This window comes from Corvus brachyrhynchos, unplaced genomic scaffold, assembly GCF_000691975.1.
Source record: "Corvus brachyrhynchos isolate BGI_N302 unplaced genomic scaffold, ASM69197v1 scaffold19, whole genome shotgun sequence".
Taxonomy (NCBI): Eukaryota; Metazoa; Chordata; class Aves; order Passeriformes; family Corvidae; genus Corvus; species Corvus brachyrhynchos.
The window spans coordinates 1,519,325-1,535,215 of NW_008246061.1; the positions used below are offsets into that span (position 1 = coordinate 1,519,325).

Here is a 15,891-nt window from a genome sequence, read left to right on the forward strand (position 1 = left end):
TGCTGAAAGCACAGTCATGTATCCTGGTAATATTATTCCAAACAATAGTTGTGTCTTTATTTGTAACACTGTGTTCCACCCAGTCTGTTTGTTACATTCCCAGATGTGAGTTGTGTATACACCCCTGAATTGTAGTGTTAGGTGTGAATTTGAAGACCTGGCTGATGAATATTTTGGACCAGAAAGAGGTGTGCAATGTCTTGTTGACTTCATTCCTTGCTGAAGCCTGCAGAGAGATGGTGGGAATGGGGTGCAGCTCTAAAAAGCCTTATTAGGAGTTTACTTAGTGGGAAGGTTTGCCTGGAGAGGTTTGAATCTGTCCCCAGAGGGAGGTGAAAAGCAGTGCTTTGTGCCCTGTAAGTGCCTGGGGAGGCTTTTCAACCCATGGGGGAGAGAGGGTTGAGGGCCTTGTGACCACTATTCCTAAAGTTAGAGATCTCCCAGGATTAAAATCAAGAGGGACCAAAGCTCTGCAACATGCCTTATTTGTGGGCTTTGCCTCTTGCTGAGGTTTATTTATTGTTTGCTCTCCTTCTTCAAGTTAGAGAAGTATTTGCTGTCTGTCAGGCATTTACTGCCTGGTGATTATTCTACTCCTTGCCTGCATTGTTCCCTCTCATCTAAACTTTCCTTGTATTGACTTCTAGTGAAGAAAAGCTGTTGTCTTTTGCTGTTAGGATGAAGATATTTATACTTTCTTTTTGTAATCTGGGTGTATTCCAACACACTCAGGACAGAATCAGTGCCAGAACCAGTTCTGTCCAGTGCCCAGTAATTTGGGTACATCCATGTCCAATTTGCAAAAAATATCAAAATAAAAGAATTTGTCAGGACCCGTGAGCACATCCTTCACTTTTGTGAAGGACACATAGGCAGCTCTCAACACTTCTCTTCCCCTGATGATTCTGTCTCTTGTTGATGCAGTTCATCAGTGGGCAGGTAGTGATTGTCCCTAAATAAAGACAGAAGATTTTGGGGGTAACTCATTGCTTTGAATTAGCTTGGTTAATTTGTTTGTTTATAGTATGGCTTGACTTGGTGGTGTTGTGGCAAGTTCCATGAGGTTTTGTATGTTTTTCTTTAAGTACTCAAATCATTATAGAAGATATTGGATTTGGTATTGGGTGTATTATTTCTTTGTTTTCTCCAAAAGTAAACAGGGTGTTTGGGAGCTTCATTCCTTGGGTGAAGGAACTGATGCATTTTGGTCAGGTCTGCAGAGGTTCTCTGATCTCATCTGAGGAGTCTGGTTACTGGCCTCTAGTTCTGCAGCTGTAACTTCCCGACAGCAGGTAGAGAGAAAAGCATCTGTCATCTGGAGACCTTCTTGTTCTGATAGTGTGTGAGGAACTCTGGAATCACTGCAGTCAGGGTTGGGTGAAAACACCACGAAGTTCTGTGTACTCATTTTTATTTAAACGCTTTAATCTCTGCCCACTGCAGAAACCGGAGCCAGACGGTCAGTTCTGAAACCAGCGTGGATGAAAGTGGAGTTTTTGAAAGCCTGAAGGCTGAAGCCTCCTCTCCACAGCAGCTGTTCTCGGGGCTGGCCGGGATCCCCTCGGGCACCATCACAGCCACGCCCTTCCAGTCCGGGCTGGTGCTGGGCTCTTCAGCCGGAGGTGGGGAAGTGTTCATCCAGATGCCAGCCCCGAGGGAGGAGGGGGCCAGCCGAGCTGAGGGAGCCCCGTTTCACCACCGACAGCCGTCCCATCACTTCCACCATGGCCACCACCGGGGCTCCTCTCTGCTGCACATGGCAGGGGGGGACCGGCACGGGCACGCTGAGGAGGGCACTGAGGAACAGGCTGGAACTCCAGCCCCAGCTCTTTCTGAGCTAAAAGCTGTGATTGGTTGGCTGCAGAAGGGACTTCCCTTCATCTTGATCCTCCTGGCTAAAGTTTGTTTCCAGCACAAGCTTGGTGAGCATCCGTCCTTTTTGAACTGTGTTTAGAGAGTTTAGAGGAGGCTTTTTCAGGCTGTGATGTCTGATACATTTATCCATCTGACAGTGTCCAGATGGAGTCTAGCACGAAGGGAACATATTCAAATGCATGGGATAATGCATGTGATAAATTCACCCTACTTTCAGTCCAAGCTGTTTTCATCTGGGTCAGACCCATCTGTTTCCTGTGCGTACCAGTTCTGTTCCTTTTCCTGATTTCTCCTTGACATTCCTGTGAGGCTGAGGATGTTACCAAGGCTTCTCCCTCAGAGCTCTCTCTAGGAGAGATGAGGAGAGCTTACACTGGTGATAGCAAAGATTTCTGTGTAGTGCAGAAGAGATCAGAGGGGTGAGGCTCTTGTCTTGCTGGCAGTTGTGAAATCAAGTCAAACAGCAGCAGCAGTTACACTCTGACAGAGCCTTTCCCTGCAGGAATTGCTGTGTGCATTGGCATGGCCAGCACCTTTGCCTACGCCAACTCCACGCTCCGAGAACAGGTTGCTTTGAAGGTGAGTTCAGCATTTTACCTTCTTATGTTCCCAGGGAACATTTTCCGTGCACAAAATATCATCCGTGTTGACCCTTTAATTGCAGTGTAGGGCTGAGTGCATTTATTTGTGGACAGATCTGTCTTCTTCCTCTTCTCCCCATGGATGCTCTCCCACAGTTTCTCTCCTGCTTTTTTGTGAAAGTGTGGCATAGTCAAACAAACAGAGGACAGGTCAGGGATGTTGTAATCTGCATCTCCCTCTGCCTTTGTTTGGCAGTGCCTATTCCAGCACTTCTCTGCACCTTGGTTTCCCATTATGTACAGCAGAGATGCTGAAGCCTATTTGACTTGTTAATGATGAGATTTAACTTATTAGCATTTAGATAATGTTTTGAGATGTTCAGCTGAAAGATTTCGTAGATGTATTGCTTGCTAGTGGCTTTATAATGCTCTGTGCATAATATGCTTAGAATATAAAGAAACCAGCAGATCTTTTCAGGTCTTCTCATCTTCTGTGTCAGGAGAACAGTTCAACAGCACTAAAAGCACAAGGCTAGAATTGCTTTTTTGTTAAAATTACATGAGTTGCACAGGTGCATACTTGTATCTACCAGCAGCAGTGGAATCAATGTGATCCAACGCTGAATGAACAGATAAATGGCACAGTCCAGTAACAGATTGCTGTTGCCTTGCACTCTGCACCTCTGTCCTTCCAGCAGTGTGCCCCTTAATCTGCCTGCTTTAAATCTCATCTTAACAGTCCTGGCTGTTGAACAGCTAGAGACCTCCCTTCTTAGTAAATCAGCCCAGCAGAAAAATGGTGGATGTTTTCCTCTCAGGAATAAAATTTACTCCCCAAAACTTACTGAGGGCCGAGACGCAGGACAGTATCTTCTGCCGTCCAGCTTCTGTCTGTAACATTCCATGTATTTTGAAATGCAAAATTTCCACTTCTTTTGACCTTTAATTATTTCGTCAATCAAAAATGCACGTTCCAAAATGCTTTAGGATAACACCCAGATGTGCTGCCTGTAGTGATGGGGTATGTTTGATTTAGCTAAGCCTTCCACTGAGTGACTTTGGATCTATTTCTAAAACACCCCTTTGATCCTTTTGACCCCTTGAATTGTCACGCCAACCAGGTGACAGCTCAGAATTTAGGACAATATGTGGAATGGATTTTTTTTAATCTGCTTGTCATACTGCATTTTAAATATCAGAAGATTTTAGATGTCCCAAGAAAGATCCCAACTTTGAAGATGCATTCTGCAAGTAAGGCTGTTGTTTTCACCAGCTTATTTTAATTAATTTCTCTAAAGTTACCTCATTGAAAAGGTTAACTGAGTGAGAGGCATTTCTGCTTGTGTTTATATATGTCCTTACCTAGCAGACTACTTCTTAGTCCTGTGAGAATGAACTAATTACTGAACTCTTTGGTACATATTTGCATCCCCTGGGTTGGATTTTTCAGCAGTTGAAGGCTCAGCTCAGGTCTTGAGATTTCGATTGAAGTAACTCTGCTGCTTTTCCTTGCTCAGGAGAAGAGATCAGTGTTGGTTGTCTTCTGGATCCTGGCCTTTCTCACTGGAAACACCCTGTACTTGCTTTACACATTCAGCTCTCAGCAGCTTTACAACAGGTAGGCAAAATTTACGTTGTACAGGATGGAAGCAGGTGATAATTTCCAGGGAGGAGAAGAGGGAAACCCCCCTTTCCCCGCACTTTGGGAGGAAGTGTGTGTGCCTAAAGGATCTGCTGTCTTTGTTACATCTTTGTAATACCTTTCAGTGCAGGAAAAGAATGTGTGTGCCACTTTACCAGTGGCTTGTGCTCCTATCAATAAAGGGCATAGGCAGTGTATAAATGGGCCAGGGTGTGATGATACCAAAACACGGTGGATCCTTTTCAAGAGGGACCTCTGAATTCCCATTTTGACCACTGCAACTGAACATAAAGTGCAGGTGTCAGAGGCAGATAAGGAATTGACCCACTGATTTTCCTCTTCCTATAATAGTCTATCAAGCTTTGAGTCTAGGTCAGGAAAAGAAATAGCAGTGTTTTACTCCAGTGTTCTCAGAGCTTGGAGGCACTTGGATCTGAGGTAGTTAAGATAGCCTTGCCTTTCAAATCCTGGCTAAATTAGTTCTCAAATACAGGAAGGTCTGTACTAATGGATTTGGTTCAGCACTGTCCCTGCTTATTATAAAGCAGATAGGAATAATGACAGATAGGAAGCAGAGAAAGGGGGAGAGCTGCAGGGCTTGAATGTGTGGGTCTGGATGGGAGGCCAAGCCATGGGATTCACTGTATGGAGCTTGTGGGAGGGAGTGGAAAGGAAGGAACAGGAATGGCAGAAAGGTGTGGAAGTGATATTTGTTTGCACCACAGGGTAACAGTGTGTCTCTAAGAAGGTGGTCAAGGTTAAAAGCATGAATGGGTCTAGTTTAAAATAAAGGCTAGATCGTCTAAAATAAAGGGGTTTTAGCAATTTGGGGCTATCCTACAGACAGTTTAGAGCATGGCTTGTGACCAGTGGACAGGCTGGGCCACACCTCCATGAAAAGCCCTGTTCCTGAGTGCTGCAGTGGTGTCATGCTCAGGGTGGTGTATCTCTTGCTTGCTGTGTGGGGACCTGGGACTGTTTACAACCCAGGCTTGTCAAATTAGAAATGGCTGCTTCAGTTTTGTTTCCTTCTGGCTTATTTTTCATTTCCTGATTTTTTTTTTCTTGTTTCTAGTGCACGAATAGTAGTAAAGTCTCTGATTCTGTTTCTGTTTTTAGGGTGTAATTTTACCTGTTGTGCTGTGCCAGTGTTGTGAGTATTTTAAATTCATGTTCAGGCTTTTCATGTTGGGTTGGTTACTTTACTTTGCTTTTTTTTTTCCTGTTTAGTTTTTGCTTTCTACCATGAGGCTTTAGCAGGTAGATACCCTGAAGGTGAATCCTGTTTTTTCAGCCTGAGAAGGGTCTTGTTCTCATTATTGCTCAAGTCAGTAGCTCCTGCACATTGCTGGATGAAATTCTGCTGTCCCAGATTCCACTTTTTTAAACAGCAAATGTTCAGCCCAGTAAATGACATTATGTAAGGGGCATCACTTTTTTGGACCGTTGGTTCAGGTAAGAGTATTAACAGAGCCCAGCTCTTGTTCTGCTTCAGGCAGTGGCCACTGTCAGAGCATGACACATGTGAAGTTCTGACCTCTGCTGTGTCTGGTACAGAGTTTCCTGTGTCACCACTTTGTTTCATGTCCACAAGTAGCTTTAGGGACTGTGCCCCTGTGGCAAACGAGCCTCACGGGCTGTGGGGGTGTTCACTTCCCCAGGGAACCGGAACTGTTCTGAGCAGGACTTCCAGGACAAGCTTTTACACCCAGATCCCATGGAGCAAGCCTGTGCACTAAGGGCACTATCAGCACACCAGAGGCTCTGTTGCAGTGGGAAAGGCAGGTTATGGAGATTGCTGTCTTCCAAAGCAGACTTTATAGGTGTTTGGGTCCTGTTTTGTGATAGTGGGCAAACCTGCTGGCCTCAGTAGAAGTGGGCAAGAGCAAAGTCAAGAGGCCCACAGGAACCACAGGTCTAATTTGCGTGTCTTCCTCCTCTTGCCCTTGAGAACTTCCCTGAAGTTCGGGGGAGTTTCTAGGCTCTCTCTAGCCAGCAGTGGATACAAGAAGCTTGAGCAAGCTTCTCCTCAGTGGTATTTGAGCTGTGGTGCCTCGTGCCTTTCAGCCTTATATTCCTGAAACCCAGCCTGGACAGGCTGGACTTCTTCGACCTCATGTGGATCGTAGGCATCGCAGACTTTGTGCTGAAGTACCTCACCATTGCCCTGAAATGCCTCATCGTGGCCCTGCCCAAGATCATCCTCGCTGTCAAGTCAAAGGTAGGAGACTCTTCTTGATGCACAAACCTTTGTCTTTGATAATCTGATACCTTTACCACACATGTGCAGTGTGGAATCGGAGAATCGTGGAATGATTTGGGTTGGAAGGGTCCTTAATGACCACCCAGTTCCATCCCCTGCCATGGGCAGGGACACCTTCCACTGTCCCAGGCTGCTCCAAGCCCCGTCCAACCTGGCCTTGGGCACTGCCACGGATCCAGGGGCAGCCACAGCTGCTCTGGGCACCCTGTGCCAGTGCCAAATATGGATGGAATAATAAAAACATTAAAATCTCTCGATAAACCTTTGGCAGAAAGTCACCTGGGTATCGAAGTTTGGTTTTTGAGCCGTCACAGGCCTGAGCAAGGATTCGGTACTACCAGCAATGATTAAAGTCTAGAGAGGTGAGGTAGGAACTCTTTGAGGAGGAATTGGTTCTAGCAGCCAGATAACTGCTTCTCTTATTGACCTTAAGTCCTGTCTTCTGAGTAATCTCTTTAAATTTGTATTTCTAAAGCAGGAACCTCTTCATGTCATGGGAAGAAATTGCAAGTATTTGTCTCTTTGACTTGCCACTTGGGTCAAAGAAGTGACTGGGTTAAACTGAAGCTACAGATGCCACAAAAGACAGCACCAGTTCTAACCATGGGTGAAGAAATACTTTAATTAAATGCTTCACATATTTAAATGTTCATGAAACCATATGTAGAATGGGTCTAACTTGAAACTTTCACACTACATTCTCTCTTAAAATACCTTTTGATATGTTTTTACTTTTACAGATGTCTCATGCTGCCTCTTCCTCCACTCCCATGTAGCATCCACATTTCAGTAGCAAATGTAGCAATGTGTATTATTTGCATTCAGTAAAGAAACTTTCTGGCAGCTGTTGGGATGAAAGGCACTCTATAGATGCAAGGTACCAGCATTAATTGCTGAAAGTCTCAGGCAGGGCACTTCAGGGGGTATCTAAACTGGGAATAGTTTTGCTTAGAAATGACATGGGTGGCAGGGGAGTTGAGCAGTTTGTTCCTGCACAGCAGGGCTATCTAAGGTGGTTATTAATTTATTTCTGGCAATTGTCCAGCTTTTTTTTTTTTTCTTTCTTCTATTATTATTATTATTATATTTTGGGAGATTAATGTGCTGGGTCAGAGCATAATCCAGCCTGGGGAGGGAGGGAGAAGTGATGTGAATAGTCTTCCCAAGATAAATTGCAGTGTTGGAAAAGGTTCACAGCCTTTGCTTGCTTGTCTGAGAGCCATCCCAAGTACTCATTAATCCTTGTCGGGAGAGAAGAAAGAGAAGGGGTCTTTATTTGCAGCTCCAGTGAGAGGCTGGTAGGATCACATCTGTCAAGGGCCTATAATGACTCAGAGCACAGATGCTTCATTTTTAATACCTTTTTCTGGAGAGCAATGTGTCTCACTTTTTTTAAGCCCCTTTTTGTCTTCGGATGTTGTGGATGGTCTCACTGTCCCCTGACACCTGAGACTGCTGTTACCCACCACTAGATCTGGATTTGGTTTTCTCCCCCACTCTGCACTGCAGCCATTAAGCCAGCCAGGGATGAAATCTGGTGTAACAAATTAAGCAAGATCAAACTGGGATGGGAGAGCTCCAGGAGAACCACAGGACACCGTGGAAATTGTAATTGGTAATCACATAGCTGAGCTCCTTCCCTGAGCCTGGCGACACAGCTGACTGCTGCAGGCCAGCACAGTGCCACGCAGATGAGGGGTTTTAAATGGAAGCTTTTGCTCAGTTAGAACACTTCTAGTGCAATTTAGGCACATGAACTTTGACCAAAATTTTTATCAAGTTTTTTGCTATCTGCTGTGTGAATACTTACAGATACAAAGTTACTCTCTTCTTCCCAATGTCCTCCTAGTAGTATTTCTGCTTGAAGGCCAGCTTGGAGTTTATGACCTTCTGGGTGGCTGTCACTTAATGCTAACAGGCTGCTGGAGAAATAGGAATTTAACTCAGTAGAGCTAGATGTTTTCGAGATGTGTATTGATATGTAGTGAGAAGTTTTTGTGCCAATATAACTACTCAGAACAGCAGCCTCTTGCTCCCCTAATAGAGGGCCTGAAGTGGAGGTTGCTGTGCCCTGAGGGGTGGAGTTCAGCAGAGAGGGATTTAATCCTGAGCTCCCTTGCAGTCCCCTCTTGCTGGCAGTCAGCAGTAGATCCTAAAACTTGCCCATGGATGGGGTGTGGGGAACTTTAATCATCCTGCACTCAGCCTCTGAGCTGGCTCTTCAGAATTTCCTCATTTTGGAAGTTCAAAGGCACTTGCAAAGCTAGCCTGGCTTTTCCTGCTTCTCCTTGGGATTTTGGTCTTCTCTCAATACTGTGTGGTTTTTGTTTTTATTTATCAGTCTTCATATCCCCCCTCACTCTTGTCTGTAGACTGAACACCAACAATTTTTGGAGTCTTTTCTCAGAGATTGTTAATTCCAGATCTTACTATCCTCTTCTGGACTGTCTTCATTCCCTCCCTGTTTTCCAGACCATTTCTCCAGTCTGTCAAGATGAATTTGGAATATAATCTTTCTTTTGGGTGTGTTTACAGCCTTTCCCAGTTTAGTGTCAGCTGTACATTACTCTGTTCCATCAAGATCACTAATGAAAATAGTGAATAGCACTAAGCTCTGCTTACATCAGTAAGATGCATCTTTTCATTTTGAAAGTAAACACATGAAAAATCTGGGTTAGAACACCCAGTTCTCCCCATCCAAAGCACCTGGGTCATGCATTCCTAGTATGAAAAGGAAGGGCAACTTTTGGTCCAAGATGACATTTGGATCAATGCAGGGAAGGAAGAGCTTGGGAACTGGAGAGAAAAGCAGGAAGATGAAGGTAACCCCAGCATCAGACTGACCTCACAGCTCTGGAGCCTGTGGAGTTTCCAGGAGAAGGATCATACCTGTGACTGGAGGTGCCCCTCCCTCCCCCCGAGCTGTGCCAGGCACATCGAGCTGGGTACAAGTTTCAATAACAGCTGAGCTCATCATTCCTTTGGAAGGGGGGGCTTGGCTCCCACCCTGCATGCTGAAGGCTCTCCATTAAAAAAGGCAAATAAGATCATTTGGTTCAATATTAAATGAATTAAAGTAAATTAAACTGCAGGAGCCATGTGGCCTGCAGAGGCTTCCATTGTTGTACACACATCAATGGCAGCTTTTCATTTTCACTGCTAAGGAATGACAGCTTGAGGGGGGTGGAATTCAAAATAAGGAAATAAATAATAAAAAGACACAGTTGCCAAAGATTTCACTTAGGAAATCCCAGGTGCCTGCAAGTCTTCCATCCCCTCCTCATGTTGTTGTCAGCAATCTGGGCTGGAGAAGTGAGTGAAACATGGGGGGAGGAAGAAAGAAAACCAAACCAAAAAGAACTGTCTGTTATCCCAAGTTCTTTGATATTTGTATCCCTATCTCTATAGGGGACAAAGATACCAAGGACGTTTTGATACATAAGAAAGGCCCTAAGAAGGAATTTTCTCTGCATGCTCAATACAGGTGTGCAGCCAAGTTACAGGGGACTGCGTTTCCAGGAGAGTGAAAATGCAGGAGAACGCTGACATTGGCCCCTCACTGCAGCTCTGAAAATATTTGCTTGGTTGTTTTTTTCAGTTGATTGTTTTATTAGTGCTTTTTATTTTCAAAGTACTATCTCATCAAGTCTGGTCAGAGAAAACTTGGCCTGGATGTGGCAGCAATTGCAAATTCTGCACTTGGACCTTGGACCAAAAACCTTCTTCAGGGGCACATCATGTTTCCTGCCATAGATGGGTACAGCTCTGCCATGGAACCTGGCACATTAATTTCCAAATTCCTTCTGAAGCTGCACCTTTTTTTTTTTTTTGTCCTAAGGGGAAAAAAAAAAGGCTCTTGGAGCATTTGAGTCCTCTAAATATACAGAAGCAGTAAAAAACGCACTGGGAACTGGCACATAGATGATGTTTAATAAAAAATAGCCAGGCAAAGATGTTCCCGGTCCTTGGCTGTGCAATATGGAAGTTATTCCTGCTCTTCCCTCACAGTGTGGCTGAAGTGGTGTTCCCAGACAGGTGACAGCCCATCCTCTCATTCCCCTCTCCTCTCTGACCTTGGATCCTCTTTGGGGGAGCTCGCTCACAAACACATTCACTCTTCATGGACAGCAGTCTGAGCTTGGATCCTCTTGAGCCATGGGAACTCCAGGATGTTCTGCAAGGACTTTTCCCTGCTGCAGTCTGGGACTGATGTGCTGTCCCAGAGTCAGAAGTGTGGGATTTATTATTTACAAAATTGAAAAACTAACTGAAGCATAAGAGCAGGGACTGAGGAGTGGAGACTCCTCTGTCCCCCTCCCTCAACATGCTTTGCAAGTCACTGCTACTGAACCTTAAACAACTCATTGCACTTAAGTGCTTTCCCAGTTTAACTTTCCAGTTTAAGATATGAAAGATGTTATTTTCAAAAGTGTTGTGTGCTAACTAAAATTCTCATTTTCCCCTCTAGTCCCACCTTGACATTACTCCTCATTAGTCCTGCATGGATTTTCACCAGCATCCTCCGTGCCACAATGCTGTTTACTGCTCCTATCCAACACTTTATCTATTGGCACCATGACCTGGAATCTCAGCAGAGCCTGCTCTCCTCTGATCCAAATTGCCAGCAGGTCTCCAAAGTTTTTTTGAGCATCTCCCTGTTTCAGAATATGCCCTAATGCTGCTGGCACCAGAGCAAGTGAGACTTGGAGCTTCCCTTGAGTGCTAATCACACCTTGCAGTTGCCTCATTGCAACTTCTCTCACTTGCCTTGCATCCCCCATTCTAATTCCGCTGTGTCAATCCTTGCTGTGCCTCTCTGTTTCCTTGTGGGGAGGCACACATGCACTGAGGCAAAGCCTTATGTCAAAAGAGGCTGCACAGTGGAGGCTCAGCGAGGCTCTGGGGGAATTAGCATTGCTGCTGCAATGTGCCCCCTTTGCTGTGTCTAGGTTGGGATTCAATTTTTAATTATACTGTTCCACATTATTTTTCTGTGAGACTTCTTCCCTCCATCACCACACCCCAAGGATGAAGGTGAAAGACTGAAAGAAGCTGTTGCAGCAACTGGGAAGTTTATAGGAAACAAAGAAACTGCTGTAAGAACATTCTACAAGTTCAAGTTGAATGCTACACTGGAGAATTAAATCCTGTCCTTTACTTTGCCAAATAATTCCTGTGTGATCCTAGAAAAGTAGGTAGAGCTGCAAAATGAAGTCAGTGGTTCAGCTTTTAATGGTAATGTGATCTATAAAATGAAGGGCTTTATAAAAAGTCTGATCCCAGACATCTGAGCTTGGACACCAAAACAGCCTTACCTTGACCTTTGTCTTTCTGTGTCTCAGGTTCTTATTTAGAAACTGCAGAGAAAAGCTGTCCCTGAGGTCAGCCAGCAACGTGAAAATAAGGGGGTTTTAAAAGTGTTTTCTGTAGTGCTGATGTTGTAAAGGGACTGAAGAAATTTTAGAAATGTGCTCCTCTGAGCAGAGCTCAAATGGCAAGAAGGGATCAGATGCAGATCTGCCATCAAGTAGTGAGGATATAACAAAATACCAAGAAGTTACATGCTCAGTGTGCAAAAATAGGCAGTGCATTACAGACTGAAATACTGCATGAATGGAAGGAAGAGTGCAATTGTATGAAAATGCTGAATTCTCCTCTTTCAAAATAAGTGCTTGATTTGAAGTATAAAAACAGTCTTTGTATGTGGTGAAGGAGGTGCAGAAAAATGGAGGGTTATCCACAAGTCATCGACTTGCTTTTTTAACTGAGCATTGAAAAAAAGGAATCAAAATTTCACCATGTGGTATCTGAGGCTCATCAGCAGAGCTGCTAAAATTAGATCCCAGCACAGCCCTTCCCCACGTGTGCTAATGAAGTGTTTGATACCAGCAGTAGCAGCAGCAGCTCTCACAGAACTCACTCGGAGGAAGCAGGGCCAGCACTGCCCTTCTCCCTTCTTGGTCAGGTTTAACCCTTGGTGAGAGCAGAGCTTTTCTTCTGTTACCTAACTTACCCTAATTAGGAGCCATAATTTCAGGTAATATCCTATTTAATCTCTGCAGTTCTGGCTCGTGCACAGTCCAGTCCTGCACTGGGGCTGGCTCACAGGCTCACCAGAAAGATTTTGCTGATCTTAGAGAGCTGTTCAATCTCTCTACAGTGCATTCCAGAAAAAATTCCCAGATTTACATGGATTTTTATGACATGGGAAAAGTCACCTAACAGAGACAGGTCTTGCCTTATTTCAAGCTGTTGTGCCAAGTCAGATGCACAGGAGAAATAATTATATTTGTGCTTCATATAACATGCAGTGCTAATCTTGAAGAAAAAAAAAGCCAGTATATTTTAGCTGATTTTTTCAGACAAAATACAGCTTGAGACAAAGATTTTACTTTGAAAAATGTAACCTAGATAGCCAAGAGATAACAAAGCTGAGAAGTGGCAGACAGGTATGTTGAGTGTGCTTACCCCTGATGGGTGCTGTCTGCAGTAAGTTGCTGCTATCAGAAATCTGCATTTTGCTGCTGAAATTGTAGGGAACAGTCCTCATTTTCCAAGCCTCTGGCTCAGAAGGAGGGCCTCACTTCTGCAGCAGCTCTTTGTAGAATTATTTTGGATTTTCTGGCACTTTTCCTAGTTTAACGAAGGGGCTGGTGTGGTGCACTGAGATGCCTAACAAGACTTAGAACTTTCTAGTTCTCTTCAAGTGATGCTCAGCTGCCCTTGCATTCCTCTCTCCCAGCTGGAATCACTCTAAACTTATCAACATTTAATAGTCAGGTGGGTGCTGTTAAGGGGCTGCATGGAGCGATGCATCCTTTAAAACTTAACTTCACTCTTGGGAGGCTGTGACCAAGTTTCTACCTGCTAAAACATCCTGGTACCCTGCAGTTACCACTGCAAACTGAAGACTTGCCTTAGAGAAGGGGATTCTGAAAGCTGTGGGGAGGCTGGAGAAGTTGTGGTTAGATGCTGAAGTTTATCACTTGCTGCCACTTGCCACCTCCACAGCCTGTCTATGCTCTGGGGCTGCCTTGGACCCAGCTTTCCTGACATCTCGCTGTGGACTCGGGTGTTTTAGTGCCTCAGAACTTGTGTTGTAGAAGAATTCCAGCCTTGATGCCCGAGGTGCTGGATGCAGCAGCTCTGTCTGATGCAATGGGAGAGCAAGCAGTGACCTGTCCCAGCCCAGCTGCTGGGGAAGCAGGGATCAATGAAGGATGGTGGGTGAGAGGAACGAGCTGGAGACAGCAAAGTTTGCTGCCTTTTGCTTGCTGGGAGCTTTCATCAGAGCCGTGTGGAGGGACACGGTGACAGCGTTGTCATTTCTGCCACAGGAGCTCCCGAAATAAACGATGATTGCATCGAAGCACGAGGCTGGAGAGAGACCTCTGTGCTAATTTAATAAATTGCTCGCATTTAGGACCCCAGATTGTTGTTACGCGTTTGCTCTGCGATGCCACCTGGGATTAGTGCGGAGGAGGGGATGGGCAGAGCAGGAAAGCAGCCCGGGTCCGTTAGCAACCGCTGGTGTGACCTCACTCGTGTCCCGGGGGATATGAGATCATGAGCGTGCCAGAGCTCTCCGAAGGATTCGATTTGTTGGGAGCAGCAGGATGGCCTGCGAGTGATCTCATCCCGAGCCCCCGGGGAAGGGCGCTGGCTGTTGCCAGCCCGGCTGCGAGGACTTAATCCCCATCCCCACCTCACCAATTAGTGATTGGCCTGCGATGACATCACTGATGACAAAGCTAACTGGGACAACACAGCAAAATTCCAGGGGAATTTCCCCTTCTCCAGGAGCTTAGCAAATAAAAGGATTTTGACAGGACAAACCCAAATCTTTCAGTCCAGATAATGTCATTGCAGATTAAACATCCTTCTGGGCTCAGTTTGCCACCAGCTGTCCCTGTAAACAGCGTGGGACAGAACAAACCCTCGATAGGGCTGGGGGTGGCCCTAAATTAGACACTTTTATTCAGGTTCTGGTGAAGGCTGACAAAGGATGTTGCCCATTCTTTGAGTCTCTTTTGAGAGAGAAGATTTCAGCCAGCACACTTCCCCCTGCCCACCTTTCCTTCCTTGAGGTCTTCAGGAAGATTCGGTCTCTTCAAGTTTTAAATGCCCCGAGGGTTTAATTTTCAGCACCAGTCTTTATCTGTGCACTGCCCAAGAGCCAACGCACGCCTGAGTGGAAGGGCAGGGATGCTGGCAAACGTAATTAATTTGATTCTTTGGGATTACCTAAAAAGTTGTCAGGAAGACTGGGGTCACTTTCCATTTAATCCCTGTACTTTCAGAAGGGGTGTAAGGTCAAAGACATCGAACTTGCTTTCCTTTTCTCACAAATAATGACGTCTACAATTTACATCATATTAATCCCATATTAACCTTTGCTTTTCTGCAGCATTGTCCAGATACACAATTTATTGCCTGTCCATAACCCACTGCAAAGTTTAAAATTCCAGAATGCAGCATAGCTGTGTCAGTGACAGAGCCCTATGGAGGAATGAAGGGATATTTATCCTTTCTAGGCACAGAGTTCAGTGGCTGCAGAGAAAGCTGCATCTCATGAATATGGTCTCTGCACCATTTAACAGTGCAGTGATCAGTGAACACCAGCCCTGCACAAATTAAATGTTCTCCTTTTGACTTGCTGATAATAATCATGCCTCACTTGCCTGGTTGTCTTGCAGGGAAAGTTTTATTTGATTATTGAGGAGCTGAGCCAGCTGTTCCGCTCCCTTGTCCCCATCCAGCTGTGGTACAAATACATCATGGGAGATGATCCATCCAGCAGCTACTTCCTGGGCGGAATCCTGATCATCATGTACAGCCTCTGCAAGGTGAGCACTGCCGCATTAACAACCCCTGGGGAGTGTGGCAGGAGCAGGGCAAGCAGCACAGCTGAAGGGGACAAACGAACCTTTGGGTTGTGGCTGTCCCTGCCCAGGAAACTGCAGCAGCTGAGGGCCCCACGTGCTACAGCCAAAGGCATTTTGCTGTCCCAGCGTGTGGGCATTGCTGAGCTGGGGGAGGATCTGAGGCTGCTCACCAGTGTTGCATCAGACTCATGAAGTCATTGCTGCTCCGTTAATCCCTTTCTGCAAAGGCTGCAGGAGAAGGGGAGCTGGCCTTGGGGGAGCAGTGCTGGCAGAGGTGTTGGCTGGCTCCAGATGTCACACAAAGGCAGGCTGCAGACAGTTACATGTTTGTCTCTAAGCTTTCCTCTGCCACTCACAGCTCTGAGTGCAGCAGAGAGAGGGACATCCAAGTCCTGCCTGGATAAAACAGGCAGCTCTGCCCCATTCTAGGTCCTGGTCTGGCTGATACAAGTGATGGACAGGAGTAATTAATGTTCCCCCAAAAATAAGAATGCTGAGAGCATAGAGTCTGTACAGTTGTAAACGAGTAGGTGTGATTTAATCAGAACAGTGCCAGGTCTGAGGTCTAGAAATAGTTACATTTCTACTGCTGTGGTGTCCATCCCTCTGAGAAAGGCCAGGCTTGCTCCATCCCAGATACCTGTC

At 45.5% G+C, this 15,891-nt stretch overlaps 1 protein-coding gene across 1 annotated transcript in view; it reads left to right on the forward strand.

Moving 5' to 3' along the window:
- RNFT2 (ring finger protein, transmembrane 2) overlaps positions 1–15,891 on the forward strand; it is a 25,058-nt gene that overhangs the window by 2,059 nt on the left and 7,108 nt on the right. Inside the window, exons 3-7 of the mRNA XM_008642912.2 lie at positions 1,444–1,922; positions 2,378–2,454; positions 3,974–4,074; positions 6,166–6,319; positions 15,058–15,207. Coding sequence (XP_008641134.1) covers positions 1,444–1,922; positions 2,378–2,454; positions 3,974–4,074; positions 6,166–6,319; positions 15,058–15,207 — 961 coding nt within the window. The remainder of the gene's footprint in view (positions 1–1,443; positions 1,923–2,377; positions 2,455–3,973; positions 4,075–6,165; positions 6,320–15,057; positions 15,208–15,891) is intronic.